The 21,962-nt window shown below is 45.7% G+C and overlaps 1 protein-coding gene across 5 annotated transcripts in view; it reads right to left on the bottom strand.

Moving 5' to 3' along the window:
- SRPK2 (SRSF protein kinase 2) overlaps positions 1-21,962 on the bottom strand; it is a 165,005-nt gene that overhangs the window by 96,741 nt on the left and 46,302 nt on the right. For 2 of the 5 annotated variants that reach the window (XM_038740946.1, XM_038740948.1), the window contains exons 1-2: positions 3,120-3,222; positions 2,822-2,885 (exon numbers count right to left, since the gene is read on the bottom strand). The exons of 1 other annotated variant lie outside the window; for it this stretch is intronic. In XM_038740946.1, coding sequence (XP_038596874.1) covers positions 2,822-2,885; positions 3,120-3,207 — 152 coding nt within the window. In that variant the 5' untranslated portion in view covers positions 3,208-3,222. Of the gene's footprint in view, positions 1-2,235; positions 2,545-2,821; positions 2,886-3,119; positions 3,223-21,962 lie in introns of those variants that run through there. 2 more of the 5 variants (XM_038740951.1, XM_038740950.1) reach the window with 2 other exon arrangements.

Raw genomic sequence — 21,962 nt, 5'->3', positions numbered from 1 at the left:
CCCTCAAGGAGCTTACAATCGAGCAAGTCTTGGGCACAGGGAACTATCTGCAGTCCATATATTGCTGAACTGCCCTTTTTTTTTTTTTAAATAGGTCCACCTAACTGCCTCATCCCTCGATTTCCTCTTCTAGACAGGTTCTCCTTCTTTTTAATTAAGGGAAAATTCATTCCGGCAGACCAGTTTGGCAGTGTTGATCCCAAACCGACACTTGGTTTGGAGGAGATCGTTCTCCCTTCTTAAATCATTGCCCATCCAGAACCGAGCACACTAAGGAGTCTTCACGGGTTGCTTATCGACCCAACGCGATGGTTTTACGTTTCATCGTCAAGTGTGGTGGCCACGTGCGTTCGGCCCAGTGCAAAAGGGGGAAAAAAATTAATAATTACAGAAATGGTTTGCAGAATTATTGTGCCATAAATGCTAGCTCACTTCTAAATTTCATCACGACCATGTGATTGCTACTGGTCCCTGGAATAACCATAGGGCAGCAGGATGCACTTTTCAGTTATCAAAGTATTTACTGGCCATATAGTGTTATACTTATTGAGAGTTAACTGTGTGCAGAGCACTGCACGTAGTGCTTGGGAGACTACGATATAACAGAGTTGGTAGATATGTGGATTTTTTTTTTAATGGTATTTCTTCAGCGCTTACTCTGTGCTAAACACTGGGGTGGATACAAGCAAATCAGGTTGGACACAGCCCCTGCCGCAAGTGGGGCGCACAGTCTCGATCCCCATTTTACAGATGAGGTAACAGGCCCAGAGAAGTGAAGTGCCTTGCCCAAGGTCACACAGCAGACAAGCGGAGGAGCTGGGATTAGAACCCACAACCTTTTCTGACTTCTAGGCCCAGACTCTATCCACTAAGCCACACTGCTTCTCATGATCCGAGGGGGTAAAATGAACCTCTTTTCCAACTGGTTGAACCTGTTTACATCGTTCATCCATTCTGTTCAGCCAATACATTTTTTATGGAGGCCCCACATGGGACAGGGACTGTGTCCAACCCGATGTGCTTGTATTCACCCCAGCATTTGGTGCAGTGCCTGACACACAGTAAGTGCTTAACAAATACCATTATTATTATTATCATCATCATCATCATCATCCAGGGTGACTCCAAAAAAACATATCAGAATAACTGCAGGCACTCTATCATAAATGCTGCTCCTATGAACAGAAGCCCAGTTGGCTCCCATCTCCCACATATTTAATCACGCCACCCCCTCCGCCTCTCCCCCCTCCCCCACACCACCATTTTACTGCCAGAACATTCCCAGGCTAGGAGGTGGTTTTCACCCCAGCAGACACCACAGTTCAAACAGAATGACATGTCACCGACCGGAAGTCCAAGCTTCACTGAAACAAACCTTTCAAAATTTCTCCATTTTAAACCCATCTCCCTTCCGCTTTAACCTGCCCTGCCAATACAGTGATGCAAACGGGGGGGGGCGGGAGGGGAGAGCAAAGGAATCCCACCATTTTCTCCACCTCTAAATTGTGCTGTTATTTTTAATCACCCGAGATACAGAAACGCATTATCGGAGACCGCAGTCACCGCCCCCACCCCACCAGTGCTTCTCCTGGCCAGAGTAATAAATCCATTGAGAATGAGCGCTGTGTCTGGAAGCTGTGTTTTCCAGGCAACACTTGTTTGCTTTGAACAGATTCTCCTCACATGATATCCATGTTCTTTATGTTGGAAAAACGACCGATTGGCCATGACAGATCTCAGGAGGAGATTTTTTTCCCCCCGACCCTTTCCCAAGATGGTATATTTATTATTTCTCCCTCCTAGACTGCTCTTCGTGTATAAACCTCTGTACAGTGTGGACATGCACGAAATGAATAATTGCACTGACGCTCTCAACAGACAATAAAACCAGGCAGGCTGTCGTGATGCAAAACGTCAAAATTCAGAACGCACGGCCGAGTTCACGGAAAACTAAAGAAAAAACGCCATTTAGTGAGAATGGGGGTCCTCTCACTTGATCGCGCTTTGCAGGACATCGGTCTCTGGTCAGCGGCAATGAACAGACCACATCCATTCGCTCTATTTACCATTTAAGTCACCGGGGCCTTCTTTCTGGGTCGGGCTTAAAGCACCCTCATTTCTCCTTTAAGGTGGCCAAACGCTCATACAAATGAAATATCTACTGAAAGGTACAGACCATTCGATCGACAAGGAAAATAACTGCTTTAAAAAGCCTTTGAGTCATTTCGTCCTTACCTGCAGGCATGAACCATTACTGCATGCAGTGACTGTTCCATTTCCTAGCACAGACTTGAAGAAGCGTCCTACCTCTCTCCCAGAATGTGACTAATCTGTGGCTTTGCGATTCCTTGGCTATTTGCGAGACACTCCCTTTTCCCCATAACAGGATGTTTAACACTGCATCCAAAATGTAATACCCCTCGCCAAGATGGAACGAAAAATGCGGGGAGACATGGGGCGGCTCTCTAGGTGGAGGGAGAAAACGACGGCATATTCCCCGGCCATCCTACCAAGAAACCGGGGTGCTCTTTCCCTGTTAGAATTGGGCCTGCTCCCCGGAAGCCGGCAGCCTGCTGTATCAGCCTTGGCGAGCTGCAGCCGATTAAGACGCTGCTATCGCTGAAATCGATAACTCCTTGCAAAAATACCGAGAGCAGAAAAGCTCAATATGCAGATTCAATACGGCACTAGGACTTCGCATGCGATCAATACGTTCACAGCTCTGCCCACTGGACAAGGAAGGCGTGTGTGTGCGTGTATTCTGGGGCTCCCAGCTGCCTCTCATTACCATTAATTGTTCACGAAAGCGACAGAGCGGTACCTTTCTGAAGAGGACGACTTCTCAGAGTTAACTGACATCAGCAGCTCAGTCTTCTGCTTGATTTCTGGAAAAATCAGAAAATATTCACCGCCAAAACCGGCCGCCCTCTGCTTTCCAGAGTCTCGGCCCCAGAGCCCGGCCTCCGCTAATCCCTTCTGGGCAGAACGGGGCCACCGGGTTCGCAGGACGTCGGGGGAGACGGCGGTTCGGGAGGGCTGTGAGGGACAGAGGGAAGTCTAGCGGCATGAGGCCTGCTGCCTGAACCGTGCGGATGACTGTTGATGAAAGCAGGAAGTACCATTTCTCCCGAGCTCGGGGGGAAGGGGTGGAAGTGGGGAGAAGGGGGAGGCGGGTGTTTGCTCGTCTCGCGTTGAGCTGGCCTGCATTTCCAAGCCGACGGATTACAAGCCGGAGGGCGAACCTTGGCTTCTCTGCCCAGGCGACCAAAACGCTCGCCGAGGCTACGTAACAAAAGGCCCCCCTCGAAATAGGCACACGCCAGCTTCCCTAAAGGGCCTCCATTTCCTGAGTCCTAAAAAAAAAAAAAAAATATGGCTCAGTGTAGCACTTTTGTCACTTGAGAAGGAAATATGAGACTGCTACGCCGATGGGGAGATTCAAAAATGAAGCAAGAAAAAAGCGTGATTGTTTTCCGATCGCCTTTAAAAAGGGGATGGGGCACGGACCTAAAGCCCTGGGGAAATGATTTCTTATTTTACAGCGGGTTCACTGCTCCCACTTCTCTGTGCAACAGCAAACTGGGAGTCAGGCAGAGATACTATTCTTGTCCTTTTAAGAAAGGTCTGGTAATGCCATCTGGAAATGAAATGGAAAAACCCGATCTCTCTATTCACCCGTACTCCTGAGTCTAACTTGGAAAGAGCAGCAGAAAGAGAGAAAAGCAAGGCAGGGGAAAAGTTATATTAAAAAAAAAAAGAATTTGTGATGTCTTTATCCAAAGATGGTCCCTAAATTTAAAAACCTAAATTAAAAAAAGATGAACTTCCTGCTGCCTAGCACCTGTTTAAGATAGAATTGATCTTTTTTTTCCCCATCGGAAAAATAATTCCCAAGAGTTCACAAACTAAAAATACAACCCATCGGCCAAGTATATTTTAGAAGTGAATTTGCTTGTGGAAAATTTCTGTTCTAACCCGACTGTTCATCGGGCAGACCTCATGTTGATGGTCAACACAACCTCAGCGGACCTGGGCTCTAATTACCGGCTCCGCCGCTTGCCTGCTCTAGGGCTCTTGGGCATGTCACTTCACTCCTCTGTACCTCAGTTTCCCCATTTTTAAAATGGAGATTCAATACCTGTTCTCCCTCCCACTTGGATTATGAGCCTCGTGTGGGACAGGGACTGAGTCCTATCTGATCTACCACAGCGCCTAGCACGGTGCATTGCACAACCAAAGAGCTGAACACAATTATAATAATAATAATTGTGGTTTTTGTTAAGTGCTTACTGTGAGTCAAGATAATCAAGTTAGACCCAGTCTCTGTCCCACATAGGGCTCACAGTATTAATCCCCATTTTAGAGATGAGGGAACTGAGGCCCACAGAAATGAAGTGACTGGTCCAAGGCCACACAGCAGACAAGTGGCAGAGCTAGGATTAGAACCCAGGTCCTTCTGATGCTCAGGCCCGTGCTCTAGCTACTAGGCAATGCAGCTCCTCCAGCCCGACACTGACCTGATCTACCACAGTGCTTAGCACAGTAGGTGGCACCAAAGAAGAGCTTAGCATGATTATTATTATTATTATTAGCAGACAGGATCAATGGTTCTGGAAAAACTCTCCACTGAACTACACAGGGCCCAGTCCAGGCCTCCTGACACTAATCTCTCAGCTCACTGCATTTTGGCTTTTTTTTTTTTTTTTTTTTTTACATGGTATTTGTTACACACTTACTACGTGCCAAGTCCTTTATTACGGTTCTTTCAACCTCTACCTCTGCCCTTGCAGAGTCCAAGGTGCCACACATCATAATGGCAGGATGCGGAGGGTTGGGTAGAGTGGGAAACAGCTCAAAGCAGGCACAACTCCTAGGTAGCAACTGTCAATCAGAGGGGCTCTCAGTCTATCAATCACTTGGCACTCTGTAATCCTACACAGGCAAAAAACCTGTCAATGCGGCCTCAGCCAAATGCTTTTCCACCCTTCCACGATAAACTGAGACCCACACAACTGTTGCTAGCTGCTTAAGCACAGGCCTGAGAGTTGGAAGAGATGAGTACTAATCCCAGTTCCACCACTTGCCTGACGTGTAACCCTGGGAAAGTCACTTCACTTCTCTGTGCCTCAGTTCCCTCATCTGTAAAATGGGGATTAAGACTATGAGCTCTAGGTGGGACATGGACATGTTTGGCTTGTATCTACCCCAGCGCTTGGTACAGTGTCTGGAAGACAGTAAGCACTTAAATGCCTTTTTGAAAACAAAACAAAAAACCCTCTGGTGTACTTTCCCAAGTGCTTAGTACAGTATTTTGCAATAAGTGCTCAATAAATACCACTGATAATGATGATAATGAGGCCCATTTCATTAAGGCCAATAAGGACATTTAGATTCGGAACTTTTTTCACGGGATGCTAAGCTTGCTCATGAGGGTCAACCAGTGCTCTGCACAGAGTAAGTGCTCAGTAAATACAACGAATGAACCACAGAATCACCGAAGACAGTCTCCATACAAAAACAATAGCCGTCGCAAATCTCTCTGCTGGGCACTAAAACTGCCTCACCATGACAGATCGTTTGTGATATCTGAAAGAGAATATTCTACAGCTCAAGACAAGAGGTAAGACGCAGTCGGGATGTGCAAGGGAGAGGTAGAGAGAAGGAATACAAATCAATGGCCAAATTTCACATTATAGAGGTGAACAGGAATGACCCGGCTGGCTGTTCGAACAGGAGTTCTAAAAGCTACAAAACAAATGGAACTCCTACACAATCATATTTATTGAATGCTCACTGTGTGCAGAGCACTGTACTACACTCCAGTTACTGGTTCCACGAAAATCGTGTTAAATCAGAGTTCTGATGACATGCAGATTCCCACGAGAAATAACGTAAGATGCACTACACCTTTATTCTTAAGACTTACGTTGATCTAAAGCAATTTTTTTAAATGACAAAGACAATAGTTACACCATCAAATTGCCAAGAAAATGTGTATCAATCAATAATCAAATACTTCGGATTATTGCTGTGTGCCTAAATAAATTCAGCCCTCCTCTGCCTTTAACACTCTTCTTTAAGCACTCTTTCACAATGGTGCTTACTGAATTTTAACACTGATAACTCTTTAAGGGTGCTCATTTCTTTTAATGACATTTGCTAAATGCTTTCTAGGAACCTAGCGCATTGAACTAAGCGCTAGGGTAAATGCAAGATAATCAGGTGGGACATAGTCCCTACCCCACAAGGGGCTCAATGTCTAGGCAGAGTTTAGGTAGGAGGGAGTTAGGATTTAATCAGCCTGAAAAGAAGCAGTGTGGCCTCCTGGATGCAGCGCAGACTTGGGAGTCAGAAGGACCTGGGTCCTAATTCTGGCTCTGCCACTCGTCTACTGTGTGACCGTGGTCAAGTCACTTAACTTCACTGCGCCTCAGTTATTTCATCTGTAAAATGGGGATTAAGATTGAAAGCCCCATGTGGTACAGGGGCTGTGTTCAACCTGATTAGCTTGTATCTACCCCAACACTTAGAACAGTGCCTGGCACATAGTAAGAGCATAACCAACACTATAAAAAAAATCCCCATTTTACAGTTCAATCGTGGTCTCACCCAGAAGACAAGTGGCAGAATGGCATTAGAACCCAGATCTTCTGCCCCCCAGTACTGTGCTTTTTCCTCTAAGCTACACTGCTTCCTTTTGGGATAAAATTACATATTTTATTTTTAATTTAAACTACCACTCTTTGGACTGCAAACCCCATGTGGTCCAAGGATCATGTCAGGTCTAATCAGGCTGTCTCTACCCAGCATTTATTATTATTGTTGATAATAATAATAGTAATAATGATAATTGTGGTATTCTTTAAGTGCTTACCATGTGTCAAGCACTGAACTGAACTCTCCCCCTTCTAGACTGTGAGCCCGTTGTTGGGTAGGGACCGTCTCTATATGTTGCCGACTTGTACTTCCCAAGCGCTTAGTACAGTGCTCTGCACACAGTAAGCGCTCAATAAATACGATTGAATGAACTAAGCACCAGGGTATTTATGAGATAATCAGATCTCACATGGGGCTGACAGTCTAAGTAGAATGCAGGGCTCAGCAGACAGTAAGTATTTAATACCTTAACTAACTTTCCTCTCCTCAACCTCTGAAGTATTGTGACTGACTGGCAGAGAGTAGATAAAGCCCATTTCAATTTAGCATAGATAATGGCAGATCTGGCTAACATTCTAACATCTGGAATCTACAGTATTAGCAAAAGGAAACTTTTCTGCTGAGCAAAATAAAGTTAGCTTTGAAAATTAAGCATTTATAGATGACCACGTAAAAAACATTAAGTGAAAATATATTTAATCTTGGGAATATTTTGAGGCATCTTATACCACTACCAATGGGAAACTATACTTCATTTAGTGTGATTTTTCTTGGTAATTGTTAATTTGTTCTGTTGCTTAACATTCTACTTTCAGATAATTTAATAGGAGGGCTAACTAGCTGTCCTTAATTTTGAAAGTGCTATCTTTCACCTCCCATCGAGCAAAAGGAAAACCTTGTGCTAACAAATGAGAGATCTGCCATAATCTATGCTAAATAGCTCAGCCATTATCTAATGTTGACTTCAAAAGGGTTTTAATATCTCTATTTAAGGCAGGCAAAATACTTCAACGGGAAGGAAAGGGAAGCATTGGTAATAATGATGATGATGGCATTTATTAAGTGCTTACTATGTGCAAAGCACTGTTCTAAGCGCTGGGGAGGTTACAAGGTGATCAGGTTGTCCCATGGGGGGCTCACAGTCTTAATCCCCATTTTAAAGATGAGGTAACAGGCACAGAGAAGTGAAGTGACTTGCCCAAAGTCACAGAGCTGACAACTGGTGGAGTTGGAATTTGAACCCATGACCTCTGACTCCAAAGCCCATGGGTGTTTAAGCCAAGGTAAACTTTGAAGCTTATCTTGAAATGAGAGGACACTGTTAAAGAAATATCTGCATTAAAATTCAAATGAAGAGTGTGACATTTTCCAAGAAAAGCAAGAGGTGCAAGAGTGCTAAATAAATAATAACTAATAAAAATGAAAGTATTTACTAACTGCCTTCTGGGTGCTGGGGTATCTACACGGTAATCACCTTTAACATACCACCTGCCATACCAGGGGCACAGAGAGAGAACAGATATTTTATCCCCATTTTACAGATGATGAAAGTGAGGCCTAGAGATGCTAAATGACTTGTCCCAGGTCACTCAGCCAGCAGTGTGGCCTAGTGGATGGAGCACTGGCCTGGGAGCCTGAAGGACCTGGGTTCTAATCCTAGTTCCTGCCACTTGTCTGCTGTGTGACCTTGGGCAAATCACTGAACTTCTCTGGGCCTCAGTTCCCTCATCTGTAAAATTGGGATTAAGACTATGAGCCCCATGTGGGAAAGGGTTAGCTTGTTATCTCATTAGCTTGTAACTACCTCAGTGCTTAGAACAGTGCTCAACACATAGTAAGCGCTTAAAAAAATCACCATTTTTATTATTAGACTAGAACCCAGGTCTCTGACTCCCAGCCCTGTGCCTTTCCCAGTAGGTCCACACTTCATCCCCAGAGTGCAGTTCCCTACACAAAATAATGTTGTCAAGATGGAAATAATTTTAAAAAACAATATTAAATATATCTTTAAAGTGACACAGTAGTAAGATGAGGAACTCAACTTTCCAGAACTATATATGTGAATACCACAATTACGATGAGATATTCTTGTCATAATTAGTTATTAAAGAATCATAGTGGGGCACCAAAAACCATTATGCCCACCCATGGTTTTGATTTTTTTTAATGCTATTTGTTAACCGCTCACTATGTGCCAAGCACTGTACTAAATGCTGGGGTAGATATGTTATGTCTGCTAATTTCATCGTATTATATTCTCCCAAGCGCTTAGTACAGTGCTCTGCACATAGTAAGCCCTTAATAAATTCCACTCTGCTCAATGTGCAGCTGCAGATACAAGCAATTCAGGTTGGACCCAATCCCTGTCCCACGAGGGGCTCACAGTCTTGATCCCCATTTTACAGATAAGGTAACTGAGGCACAGAAAAGTGAAACGACTTGCCCAAGGTCATACAGCAGACAAGGGGTGGAGGCTGGATTAGAACCCACGACCTTCTACTCTCAGGCTCTTGCTCTGTCTACTATGCCATGCTGCTTATATGTATACTGTATATCTAACTGTACCGATGGAAAAAAAATACAAAAGTGAGAATCAGACAGGGTCCCTGGGTCTTGGGGGCTCACCATCTCAGAAAAATTACTTCAGCTGTTGTCTACAAAACATTTACAACCCCTGAATGCAAAGATTGCTTTCACTTTGGAAATCAATCCAGTTGGAAAACATTCGGGTTTAGATAATGGGCACAAATTACATTTTGTAATTCATTTAAGTTTGAGAATTTACATTTTACATCGCATGAACAGAGCACAACACATTTGGTGCCGCTCTTGAAACTGTCTGTCAAAATATACTAATTGTCACACTTTGTGGAAATATTAAATTGTACACAGATGCTAATAAAATGCTAATAAAAGTAAATGGACTTACTGTAATTGTTGCCAGGAGACCAATAGTCTGTGTTTACCCACAGTCTGGGATTTTGGGTTCAAAGCAGATGTAATAATAATAAAACTGTAGTATTGGTTAAGTGCTTACTATATGTCAATCACTGCGCTAAGCATTGAGGAAGATAAACTCCAATCTGCCAGATGTGGTCTCTGACCCACATAGAGTTCACAGCCCATGGGGGAGTGAGAACAATGTTTTCTAGAGGATAGAGCTTGGGCCTAGGAGTCAGAAAGACCTGGGCTCTAATCCCGGCTCCGCCACTTGTCTGCTGTGTGACCTTGGGCAAGCCACTTCACTCTCTGGGCCCCAGCTACCTCATCTGTCAAAGGGGATTAAGAACATGAGTCCCACGTGTGGCAAGGATTGTGTCCAACCTGATGGACTTGAATCTCCCCTAGCGTTAAGTACAGTGCCTGGCACATAGTAAGCATTTAAATACCATTACAAAAAAAAAGAAAAAGGGGTATTTAATCCCCCTTTTAATCCTCCCCATTTTACAGATGAGGAAACTGAGGCACAGGAAAGTTAAGGGACATGGTCACACAACAGGCAAGTGGCGGAGCAGGGATTAGAGCCAGGGTCCTCAGACTCACAGGCCTGGGCTCTTTCCACTAGGCTGCCCTGCTTCGTGTTCATCAATGGCATTTGATGCCCTTGAGACGTGGCCTTTGCCGGGAAAGTCACAGTGAACACCCAGTGGGCTGGCTATGGAAATTTGGAAGGCAGAATGGCATCCCCAAAGGCTCCCTCAATTGGGCACAACTGCTCTTGCTTGGGCTCGAGGTGGGTTCCGGAGAGGAGTCTGATTTTTTTTGTTGTTTTAGGGTACTTGCTAAGTGTTGACAATATGTCAAACACTGGGGTGGGTGGGTGTTAATTAGGTCAGACACAGTCAGGGCCCCCTGGGACTCAGTCTGAAGTAGGAGGGCGTCCAGGTATTGAATCCCCATTTTACAGGTGAGGAAACAGGTGAGTGAGGTGACTTGCCCAAGGTAACCCAGCAAGCAACTGACAGAGCCAGGATTAGAACCCAGGTCTCTCTGACTCCCAGCCCCTGCTCTTTCCATAGGCCAGGCTGCTTCTCGCAAGTGAGCATGGAGAATTTGACAGGTGGAAGTTTGGAAAAAGCAGCCCACGGTGAACACCAGACCCGATTTTCAAGGCCCACTGAGGAAGCCGGCCCTGAGCTATTTCAGGGGTGTGTCAACGCACCCCTCTCCACCCCATGCCTCAACTTCGACGCTACTCCGTGGGGGCTCAGCCAATTATCACTTCTCCCCACTGCAAACCCTCAAGTTCTCACTTCAAAACATCAGTCTGGCTCGGTCCTCGCGGCCCAGAACTAGAACAAAAGGGAACAACGCCTACATTCCCCTCATCCACGACACAAGGTTAAAAATTGTTTCTCCGGCCCAAGGGCCCGTGGCCTCTTTGGACGTGGTAGCCTTGATTTTTCTGCTGAGGTGTGTTCTACTCGGCCGCTAAATGGGGCTATCCGAAGCCACCCCTCTAGATGCCCGAGGGAACTGGTAATGTCCAACTACTTGCGTTAAGAGCGAAGAAGGATTCTGGGGTTCCATCTCTCCAAGGAGGCCTGGGGTGATGAGCAGCACCTTGGATCAGGTGGAGCCCCAGACCTGGTTTCAGCAGAGATGTGCAACTCTGGCTTCTCGGTTTCCCCTCAGCCTCCCCTCCACCAGAGGGGAGAGGGGACGTAAGTAATAATAATAATAATGATGGCATTTATTAAGCGCTTTCTATGTGCAAAGCACTGTTCTAAGCACTAGGGAGGTTACAAGGTGATCAGGCTGTCCCACGGAGGGCTCACAGTCTTAATCTCCATTTTACAGATGAGCTAACAGAGGCACAAAGAAGTTAAGTGACACAGTCACACAGCTGACATTTGGCGGAGCCGGGATTTGAACCCATGACCTCTGACTCCAAAGCCCGGGCTCTTTCCACTGAACCACGCTGGTACAGTTCGGTAAGGGGATGGGAATAACAGCAGCACAAAGGGAAAGCAGAAATGTTGGAGAACAACAGGCTTAATGCTGGAGTTCGCTCCTCTACTGCCAACCTATTCATTGTTCCTCAATCTCGTCTATCTTGCCACCGACCCCTCACCCATGTAATAGTAATAATAACAATTATTATCATTATTATTACTATGGTACTTGCAAAGTGCCTACTATGTGCCAAGCTCTGTTCTAAGCACTGGGATAGATACAAGTGAATCAGGTTGGACACAGTCCCTGTCCCAAATGGAGCTCACGGTCTTACTCTCCACTTTACCAATGAGGAAACTGAGGCCCAGGGAAGTGAAGTGACTTGCTCAAGGTTACCCATCAGACATTTGGCAGAGCAGAGATTAGAACCCAGATCCTTTGGATTCCCAGGCTCATGCTCTATCCACTAGACCACACTGCTTCTCACCTCCTCCCTCTGGCCTGAAACTCCCTCCTCCTTAGTATATGACAGAGCACCACTCTCTATACCTTCAAAGGCTTATTAAGGTCACATCTCCTCCAAGAGGCCTTCCCCAATTATGCTCTCATTTCCCCTATCCCCTCTTTCCTTCTGCCATCGCCTGTGTACTTGGATCGGTAGGTTTTAAGCACTTAATATTCACCCCACTCTGAGCCTCACAGCATTTGTGCACCTCTCCATAGTTTATTTTAATGTCTGTCTCTCCCTGTAGACTGTAAGCTCCTTTTAGGGAGAGAATGTGTCTACCAATTCCACTGTATTGTACACTCCTGTATCCTTAGTACAGTGCTCTGCACACAATAAGCACTCAATAAAAACTATTGATTGACGGTGGCCTGGTAACTAATTTCCAAGATAAGGACAGTAGAGTTAATGGCACACTTCAAGACAATCAATGAATGGCATGTGAGCTCACTGTGGGCAGGGAATGTGTCTGTTTAGTGTTACACTCTACTCTCCCAAGAGCTTATTACAGTGCTCTGCCCACAGTAAGTGCTCAATAAATACAACTGAATGAACGGAATTTACTGAGTGCTATTTGCAGAGCCCTACACTAAGCACTTGAGAGAAGACAATCAAGGACCCAATTAAGTGACACCAGAAGGAAATGGACAAAAAACCCTCCCTGCGATGTGGCTGAAAATGACCAAAGAGTGGACCTGTGACATGAAAGTGACATGAGGGTATGGATTCTAATCCCGGCTCTGCTACTTGTCCGCTGTGTGACCCTGGGAAAGCCACTTCGCTTCTCTGTGCCTCAGTTACCTCAACTGTAAAATGGGGATTAAGACCGTGAGACCCACATGGGACAACCCGATTACCTTGTATCCACCCCAGAGCTTAGAACAGTGCTTGGCACATAGTAAGTGCTTAACAAATACCATAATTAGGGGGCAAAGATGATGATGTTTCTCATCACACGAGACTCACCTGCATGGCCATGCCAACTGTATATAATATACGAGCAAGCACGCTTACCCTGCACAGTGAACTGTGTGGGTGAGAAGGAAAATGATTGACAATTGCTCCATCCCCTGGGAGGCACTCACAAACCATGGGTAAAAACACTGCGTGCCTGGCAGCAGTAGTCGGTGGATCGCTCCATCTGGGGGACTCAAGCCGTGACTCTGTTCAAGTCCCCTTGGGCAAGTCACTTCACTTCTCTGGGCCTCAGTTCCCTCATCTGTAAAATGGGGATTAAGACTGGGACAGTGGCTGTGCCCAACCCATTCATTCATTCATTCAATCGTATTTATTGAGCGCTTACTGTGTGCAGAGCACTGTACTAAGTGCTTGGGAAGTACAAGTTGGCAACATATAGAGATGGTCCCTACCCAACAACGGGCTCACAGTCTAGAAGGGGGAGACAGACAACAAAAGCAAACATGTAGACAGGAGTAAAAACCAACAGAATAAAGAGAATTACAGCTACATGCTGTACATACCCGATTATCTTGTATCTACCCCAGTGCTTAGAACAGTTCCCTTTGCAGTTGCCCATCAGGGACGTTACGTATTCTAGACTGTGAGCCAAAGTTGGGTAGGAACTGTATCAACTTGTTGCCAAACTGTACTTTCCAAACACTTAGTAAAGTGTTCTGCACACAGTAAGTGCTCAATAAATACGATTGAATGAATGAATGAACAGTGCTTGGCACATAGTAAGCACTTAACATAGTAAACGAAAATGTTGGAGATGCTGCTGGTTTTCGACTAGGATTGGGGAGGGGAAGGAAAGGATGGGCTTAGTTTTCACATTCAAAGTCAGTTATTTTTGGGCTTTGTCTCTCCCACTCCTCCCAGATAATAAGCCCCTTGTGGGCAGGGACTATGTCAGAGGTCATGGGTTCAAATCCCGGCTCTGCCACTTAGCTGTGTGACTTTGGGCAAGTCACAACTTCTGAGCCTCAGTTCCCTCATCTGTAAAAGGTGGATGAAGACTGTGAGCCCCACGTGGGGCAACCTGATCACCTTGTAACCTCCCCAGCGCTTAGAACAGTGCTTTGTACATAGTAAGTGCTTAATAAATGCCATAAAAAATCCATATGTCAAAGCACAGTCCCAAGTGCCCAGTACAGTGCCATGCATTCAGTGTTCAGCCATCAATCATATTTACTGAGCACTAAGTAAATGCAGACCACTGTACTAAGCACTTGGGAGAGTTGGTAGACATGTTCCCTGCCCAGGCTGAGCTCACGGTCAGTAAGAAAAATTAGATTAATAGCAATACTACAGTGGTCCCTTTTGCCCTCTGAGAGACAGTGTCTGTTTAGTACAAATTTTCCTTGGAACAAGGCGCCCATTTGGTAAGTCCATGATGCCTCTTCTACCCCTGGAGATTATCCCATGGTGTGCACAGTGCCCAAGTGGGTGTGTGAGAGAGAGAGAGAGAGATAGAGAGAGGGTGAGAAAGAGAGAGAGGGTGGCAGAGAGAGAGAGAGAGCGCGCATTACCACCTAGGGAGAAGTCTCTTATAATTGGGGAGAGGGAGGCCCAGAGACAAGAACGCCAGGCACGGCAAATGAGACTGATTTCCTAATTTTTCCTCCCTGTCCCAGCATCCCGGTTTCTGACTCCACTGCAAGGCTATTCTACTCCTCGCCGCCGAAGCATGCTACCCGATTGTGTCCAATGTTCCACATGCAGCCTAAAGATTGGTCTGCGCCATTTCTTCTTTCACCAACTCTCTGAAATGAATCTCTTCTTCCCTGCCCTCAAAGTCAAAAATATGTCTCGCTCTCTATTCTCCCGGTGATCAATTCATCAATCGTATTTATTGAGCACTTACCGTGTGCAGAGCACCATACCAAGCGCTTGTACAATGCACAATCTAAAACATTCCCTGCTCACAACAAGCCTGGAGTCTCTCCACCTTCAGAGCCTTCTTACAATCCCATCTTCTCCAGGCAGCCTTCCCTAAGCCCTCATTTCCCCCGACTCTCTCTCCCTCTGTGCCACCTACGCACTTGGATCCGTACACCCCATTTATACCAAGCAAAGCCAATTTTCACCTTCAAATACAACTGTCAGTTTGTGCAAGGGCCAGGGCCATTCTCATTGCAAAATGAGAAAGCTCTGATTCTTGTAATACCGTTGGGTCAGAGAGAGAAATTTCTGGGAATCAAAAAATGGGCACAGATACACAGTTTACTTTAAAAATTGCATTTCTGTCCGAGTTTCTAATTCCATTACTACTTGGCCCTCATTCACTGAACCCCCACCTCTAAACAAACTGTCCAAGCACACCCAGAAGCACGAGGGCTGACACTGGCAGCCAAAAAAATAACCAAGTTTCAACCTCCAAATGGGGGAAACACTCTCTGTTAACTATTCCACTTACAGGGGGAGAGAATTACACAGCTAAAAATGTCCAAGAAAGCATCTTGATTTACCACCATCGGATTTTTACCGGGACTCTTCACAGTTACTCCATCCAAGAGGAAGAAGCTAAAGACTGATAAGCGCCTCGGGTGTTTCAATTAGATAAAAAAACTGCCTTCCAAAAATAGCACCCCATAATCAAAGATCCGAGTCAGAAGACGCACTGACAGAATTTTTAAAAATATTACTCTTCCTTAAATTTACCACTGCCCTCCAGACCTGCCCATTAGCTCTCGTCTCATTGGAAACACAGAGTGATTCCTAAAATTTCAACAGCGTTCAACCTTTACTGGAGCAGAGACAAAAACTAGGCCAGAAACCCTGTAGAAATAAATACAGGCCAAGAGACCTCTCCCCCAAAAGCAGAGAGACAAGGGAGGGAAAAAACGAATGTAGGAAATGGAGAATGAACCAGAAAGGGCCAAAGGACTTGACAGCATGAGAAAGGGAACCAAGGAGGAGCAAAGTGATAGCCGTCCTGGGAAGGTGAGACGTTCTCTCTGGTCTAACCAGGACTGTGACACCGTTTCATTCTCCTGGGAGACCAGCCTGATCCTACCCACATTTTCCCCTTAGAGAGATTCCCTGGTCCCTTTCTTACAACAGCTCCAACCATCAGATTCTTCAGGACTTCTCTTCCTTATCGATCAATGGTATTTACTGAATGGTACTTACTGGGGTGTTACGTGCAGAGCAATATAACAACAGACATAGCAGAAAAATTCCCTGCGCATAAGTTTACGATAGAGAGTGCATGCTGGGTTTGCCTACATTCCTCAATGCCTTTGGGCTTTCCCTTCCCTGCCCTCGTGTTCTGTGCTTTCCCTTCATTCCTTGGTCTTGTTTTTTTTTTTTAATACAGTATTTGTTAAGTAGTTACCATGTGCCAGGCGCTGAGGTAGGTAGAAGCTAATCAAGTTGGACACAGTCCAGGTCCTACATGGGACTCACAGTCTTAATCCCCATTTCACAGATGAGGTAACTGAGGCCCAGAGAAGCAAAGTGTGTTGCCCAAGGACACACAACAAACAAGAGGAGGGGTCGGAATTAGAACCCAGATCCTTCTGACTCCCGGATCCGTGCTCTAACCACTAGGCCACTCTGCTCCTCTTGCTGCCTGAGTCCTTCCCATGTGCTCTGCTAAGGGCTTCTCTCGGGAAATGTGACCACCTAATAAAGAGGCCCAGGGTAACCTCATCTATTGTATCACGACTGCTCATTGGGCAAAATAATAATAATGATAATGATGATGGTATTTCTTTAACCGCTTGCTATGTTCCAAGCACGGTTGTAAGCACTGGGGTAGATACAAGGTAATCAGATTGCCCCATGTGGGGCTCACAGTCTTAATCCCCATTTTACAGATGAGGGAACTGAGGCCCAGAGAAGTTAAGTGACATGCCCAGAGTCACAAAGAAGCAGCGTGGCTCAGTGGAAAGAGCACGGGCTTGGGAGTCAGAGGTCATGGGATCGAATCCCAGCTCCGCCACTTGTCAGCTGTGTGACCTTGGGCAAGTCACTTCACTTCTCTGGGCCTCAGTTACCTCATCTGTAAAATGATTAAGACTGTGAGCCCCACGTGGGCAACCTGATCACTTTGTATCCCCCCCAGCGCTTAAAACAGTGCTTCACACATAGTAAGTGCTTAACAAATACCATCATTACTATTAAGTGGTGGAGCTTCTCTGATGCTATCTTTCTCACTGTACCTCAACCATCTATCTCACCGCTGACCTCTACAGATGAGGGTACTGTGGCCCAGAGAAGTGAAATGACTCACCCAAGGTCATACAACAGGCAAGTGATGGAGCCGGGATTAAGCCCAGGTCCTTCTGTATCCCAGACCCCTGCTCTATCCACTAGGCCACGCTGCTTCCCTTCCTTCTGGGCACAAAATACACTGATTCCAAGTTAGGTCAAGGCCATGGCACCAAATTTGATCTACCCTCTATTAATAGAAGCTTGGGGTGTTTTATTAAATAAAAGGCAGAGCCAGCAGAAGCATCAAAAGAAGGGTTATTTTGCAGGCCCTTCTATACCAAGGTTATGGTCATCAGGCAGTCATAAAACTCATGATATTGCAGAAGCTGTGTCATGAGCAGTTTCTTGTGCTCTCAAAGCTTCACAGCCCGTATGCTTAGGCCTCGAGCAGCTTTCTGGACCTGGGGAGAGTAACTGTCTGTTGAATGTGAGGAGGGGGGCATTCCAGGACAGAGGCAGGACATGGGCGAGTGAGACATAGGGGATCGAGGTACAGTGAGAGGGTTAGCATCAGAGAAGCAAGGAGTGCCGGCTGGGTTGTAGTAGAATAGTGAGGTGAGGTAGGACGGGGGAAGGTGATTGAGGGTTTTAAAGCCAAGGCTGAGGAGTTTCTGTTTGACGCAGGGGTAGATGGGGAACCACTGGAGGTTCTTCCGTCCCTTTGGTTAAAAACTGGACTCTCTTTCTAGTCATCACCTCTCGGAATGCTTCCTGCTGCCCCAAAGAACTAATAAGACCAAGCTGAGGCCCTGCTTAAGGGACAACAGTCTGGCCCCTTCGGAGCAGACTGCTACCGAAAGGTGAAACACATTAAAAGGAGAAACAGACCTAAGTCTTCAGCATCAAGAGCGAGCTAGTACCTATCAGTATTTGAGGGCTTACTGTGAGTTGAGCATCGAACTAAGCACTTGGAAGAGACACGACCTGCCCTCAAAGAGCTAAAATCTACAGGACCAGTTGATAGTTTTACTAACTCCCCTGACAAAGTGGAAGCAGCATGACCCAATGAATACAGCACAGACCTGGGAGTAAGAAGGACCTGGGTTCTAATCCCACTCTGCCACTTGTCTGCTCTGTAACACTGGGCAAGTCACTTCACTTCTTTGTGCCTCGGTTACTTCACCTGTAAAATGGGGATTAAGACTGTAAACTTCATTTGGGACATGGACTGTGCCCACTCTATGTAGCCTGGTGTCTACCCCGCCCCACCGTGCTTGGCACTTACTAATCGCTTAAATACCATAAAACACACAAAAATTTCTAGTCCCATAAGAAAAAAGGATAAAAATCCTGTAAGGTGGCTAACTACCATAAAGCTCAAAATCAATCATATTAATTGAGTGCTTACAATGTGCAGAGCACTGTACTAAGTGCTTGGAAAAGTAGAATATAACAGAGTTGGTAGACTTGTTCCCCGCCCAGAATAAGCTTACAGTCTAGAGGGACCAATTCTGTTATTTCTTCTGACAAAGGAGGAATTGTGAAGTGATCACCAAGAAAGGAGTCTCTGCCAACAATCAATCTATCAATCAATGGTACTTTTTGAGCACTTATGTGCAGAGCATTGATCTAAGCACTTAGGAAAGTATAATATAACAGAAATAGCGGCACGTTCCGTGCCCATAAGGATCTTGAAGTAGCGTGGCCCAGTGGAAAGAGCCCGGGCTTTGGAGTCAGAGGTCATGGATTCAAACTCCAGCTCTGTCTATTGTCAGCTGTGTGACTTTGGGCAAGTCACTTAACTCCTCTGTGCCTCAGTTACCTCATCTGTAAAATGGGGATTAAGACTGTAAACCCCCCGTGGGACAACCTGACCACCCTGTAACCTCCCCAACGCTTAGAACACTGCTTTGCACATAGTAAGTGCTTAATAAATGCCATCATTATCATTATTACCTTGCAGGGCAGAGCCATTTCGCCAAGCCTTTTACAAGTGCTCCTTAAACAGCACCCTTAAAACCTTGGAAGCCACCACAAGCTTTGGACTTGAAAGTGTTTCAGCATTTGGCGGCCAATTTCACAAAAGTGACCCCGTCCCCGAAAATTCCCTCAACAGCTTCACTTGTTCAGCTGAGTTTCCGAAGATTTCATTTCCTGTTTTCTACTTCAGAAGACCTACCTAGTCTTAGGTCATGCTTATTTGGGGGTGCGGGGGGTACTGAAATGTTTCTATGCCTCAGATTTCAGAGGCGGATGTGATGAAAGAGCGTTTCCACAGCAATTTTGTGTGTGTGTGTGGTACACCATACTGAAGAGACACCAGCCTTGACAGGCAAAGTAAATAATTAGCAGTCCACAAGAAGCTGCCAAAAGGGCTGCTATCCAAACCTGGAGAGGTTTCAATTCAATTCTCCAATTTCAACTTCCGGTCTCGGGCCTTACCCGGGTGGAGAAGAAATCCTCTTTGATCTCGCTTAAGTCTAGCAGTGGTGAAAGGAGGGAAAAGGGGAAACACGGTGGGGTTTGAATACCTGACTTCCCCTCTAGATTGTAAGCTCGTTGGTGGTGGGGAACATGTCCACCAGCTCTGCTACAGTTCACGCTCCCAAGCGCTTAGTACAGTGCTCGGCCCCACAGTGAGCGCTCAATAAATACAACTGATTGGGTTGACTCATTGAAGTATTTGCTGAATGACCACGGGGTGCCTGGTTCATCATCAGCATTGGTATTCATTGAGCGCTTACCATGTACAGAGCACTGTACTGCGCGTTTGGGAAGAGTACAATCCAACAATCCTGCCCAAGAGCCTATGGTCTAGAAGGGGAAGACAGAAATTAATATAAATAATTTAAGATGTATAATTTGTAGGTATTTATGTAAGTGTTGTGGGTGGGGCAAGCGCCCTTTGTCTACCCGCCTCCCAGCCCCAAAGTACTTATGTACATACCTGTAATTTTATTTATTTGTATTGATGTCTGTCTCCCCCACTCTAGACTGTGAGCTTGTTGTGGGCAGGGAATGTCACTGTTTATTGTTGTGTTGTACTTTCCCAAGAGCTTAGTACAGTGCTCTGCATACAGTAAGCGCTCAATAAATACGACTAAATGAATGAATCCAAGGCCACAGACCACTGGGAAGGAGAGGGAGCCGGGGGAAGCCAGAAACCAGTCTTGACAGGCAAAGTAAACTATCAGCAGTAGACCCCCAATTGCTACATGGACCATATGGTGCCTGGGTCGGTCCTTGGCTCTTGGGGTTCGGGTAAAAGCCGACCCTACCCCCGGCCTCAAAGAGATGGAGCAGGGTATGTCTAACGTACACTCCATGTGTCCCCACATTCGCAGCTATTACCAGGATCTCAAAGGAGAGGAGCTGGTTCCCAATCCTGCCAAAGGGCTGGGGAACGGGTGGGCTCATTTTCTATTAAATGAATCATATATTCTCTTCCCCTACACGAATGCAGCAAGAATGGGGTTCATTCACCCACTCATTCCGTCGGTCGAATTTATCGAGAGTACAACAGAACAATAAACAGACACCCTACTACACCTATAGGTCACTGTATAGGGTTGAGTTTGAAGAACTTCCCAGGCCAGGGCAAAACCCAATGCCCTACTGAGGGGAGACCAGGGTCAGAGGCAGAGCAGGGAAGAGAAACCAAGTCAGGCGGGGGAAGTGGGAGGAAAAGGGGGTGCAGAAGTGGACTTCCCTGACTAATGTCCCCCAGCATCTCTTCCACTCTAGTAACTCACTCATCCTTAAGACCTTGTTTATGTGTGTGTGTATATATACGCACACACATATATAAATATATATACACTCACACACACACAAACACTTCCCAAGCACTTAGTACAGTGCTCTGCACATAGTAAGTGCTCAATAAATACAATTGAATGAATGAATGAATATATATATAAATAAAATGTTATTTGCTAAGTGCTTGTTATGTGCCAGGCATTGTACTAAGTGCTGGGGTAGATATAAGCTAATCAAATCAGACACAGTCCTTGTCCCACCTGGGGCTTAGAGTCACATCAAGGGACTGTGTTTGTTTATTGCTATGTTGTCCTCTCCCAAGCGCTTAGAACAGTGCTTTGCACACAGTAAGCGCTAAATATATACAACTGAATGAATCAATCGTACTTATTAAGCACTTAGTGTTCAGAGCACTGCGCTGAGTGGTCAGGAAAGTACAGTATAACAGAGTTGGGAGAAAACGTTCCCGGCCCCCTTTTCCCCGGCTCACTCTCCCTTCTGCATTGTCTTTGCACTTGAAACTGTGATTTCTGGACATTTGCTATGCACCCCACCCCCAAAGCACTTATGTACATATAAATTATATATTATAAATTACTTATTCATATTTAATGCCTGCCTCCCCCTAAAAGCTGTAAGCTTGTTATGGGCAGAGAACGAGTCTGCTAATTCTGTTGTATTGTACTCTGCCAAGTGCTTAGTACAGTGCTCTGCACATAGTAAGCATTCAATGACTACCGTCGAGTTAACGTTCTAAAGGGGGGTACAGACATTAAGATAAATTACTGATATGTAGGGAAGTGCTGTGGGGCTGAGGGAGGGGTGAATAAAGGGTGCTAAACTTAAGTACGAAGGCACTGCATAAGGGAGTGGGAGAAGAGGAAATGAAGGCCTAATCAGGGAAGGACTCCTGGAGGAGATGTGCTTTTAATATGGCATGGAAGATGGGGAGAGTGATCATCTGTCGGATGTGAAGGGGCTTCCAGGACAGAGGCGGGATGTGGGCGAGGGTTTGGTGGCGAGCTAG

The sequence above is a fragment of the Tachyglossus aculeatus genome (genome assembly GCF_015852505.1).
Source record: "Tachyglossus aculeatus isolate mTacAcu1 chromosome 12 unlocalized genomic scaffold, mTacAcu1.pri SUPER_6_unloc_1, whole genome shotgun sequence".
Taxonomy (NCBI): Eukaryota; Metazoa; Chordata; class Mammalia; order Monotremata; family Tachyglossidae; genus Tachyglossus; species Tachyglossus aculeatus.
The sequence above is the reverse complement of the archived record's forward strand: the minus strand, read 5'-3'. Positions and strand labels throughout refer to the sequence as shown.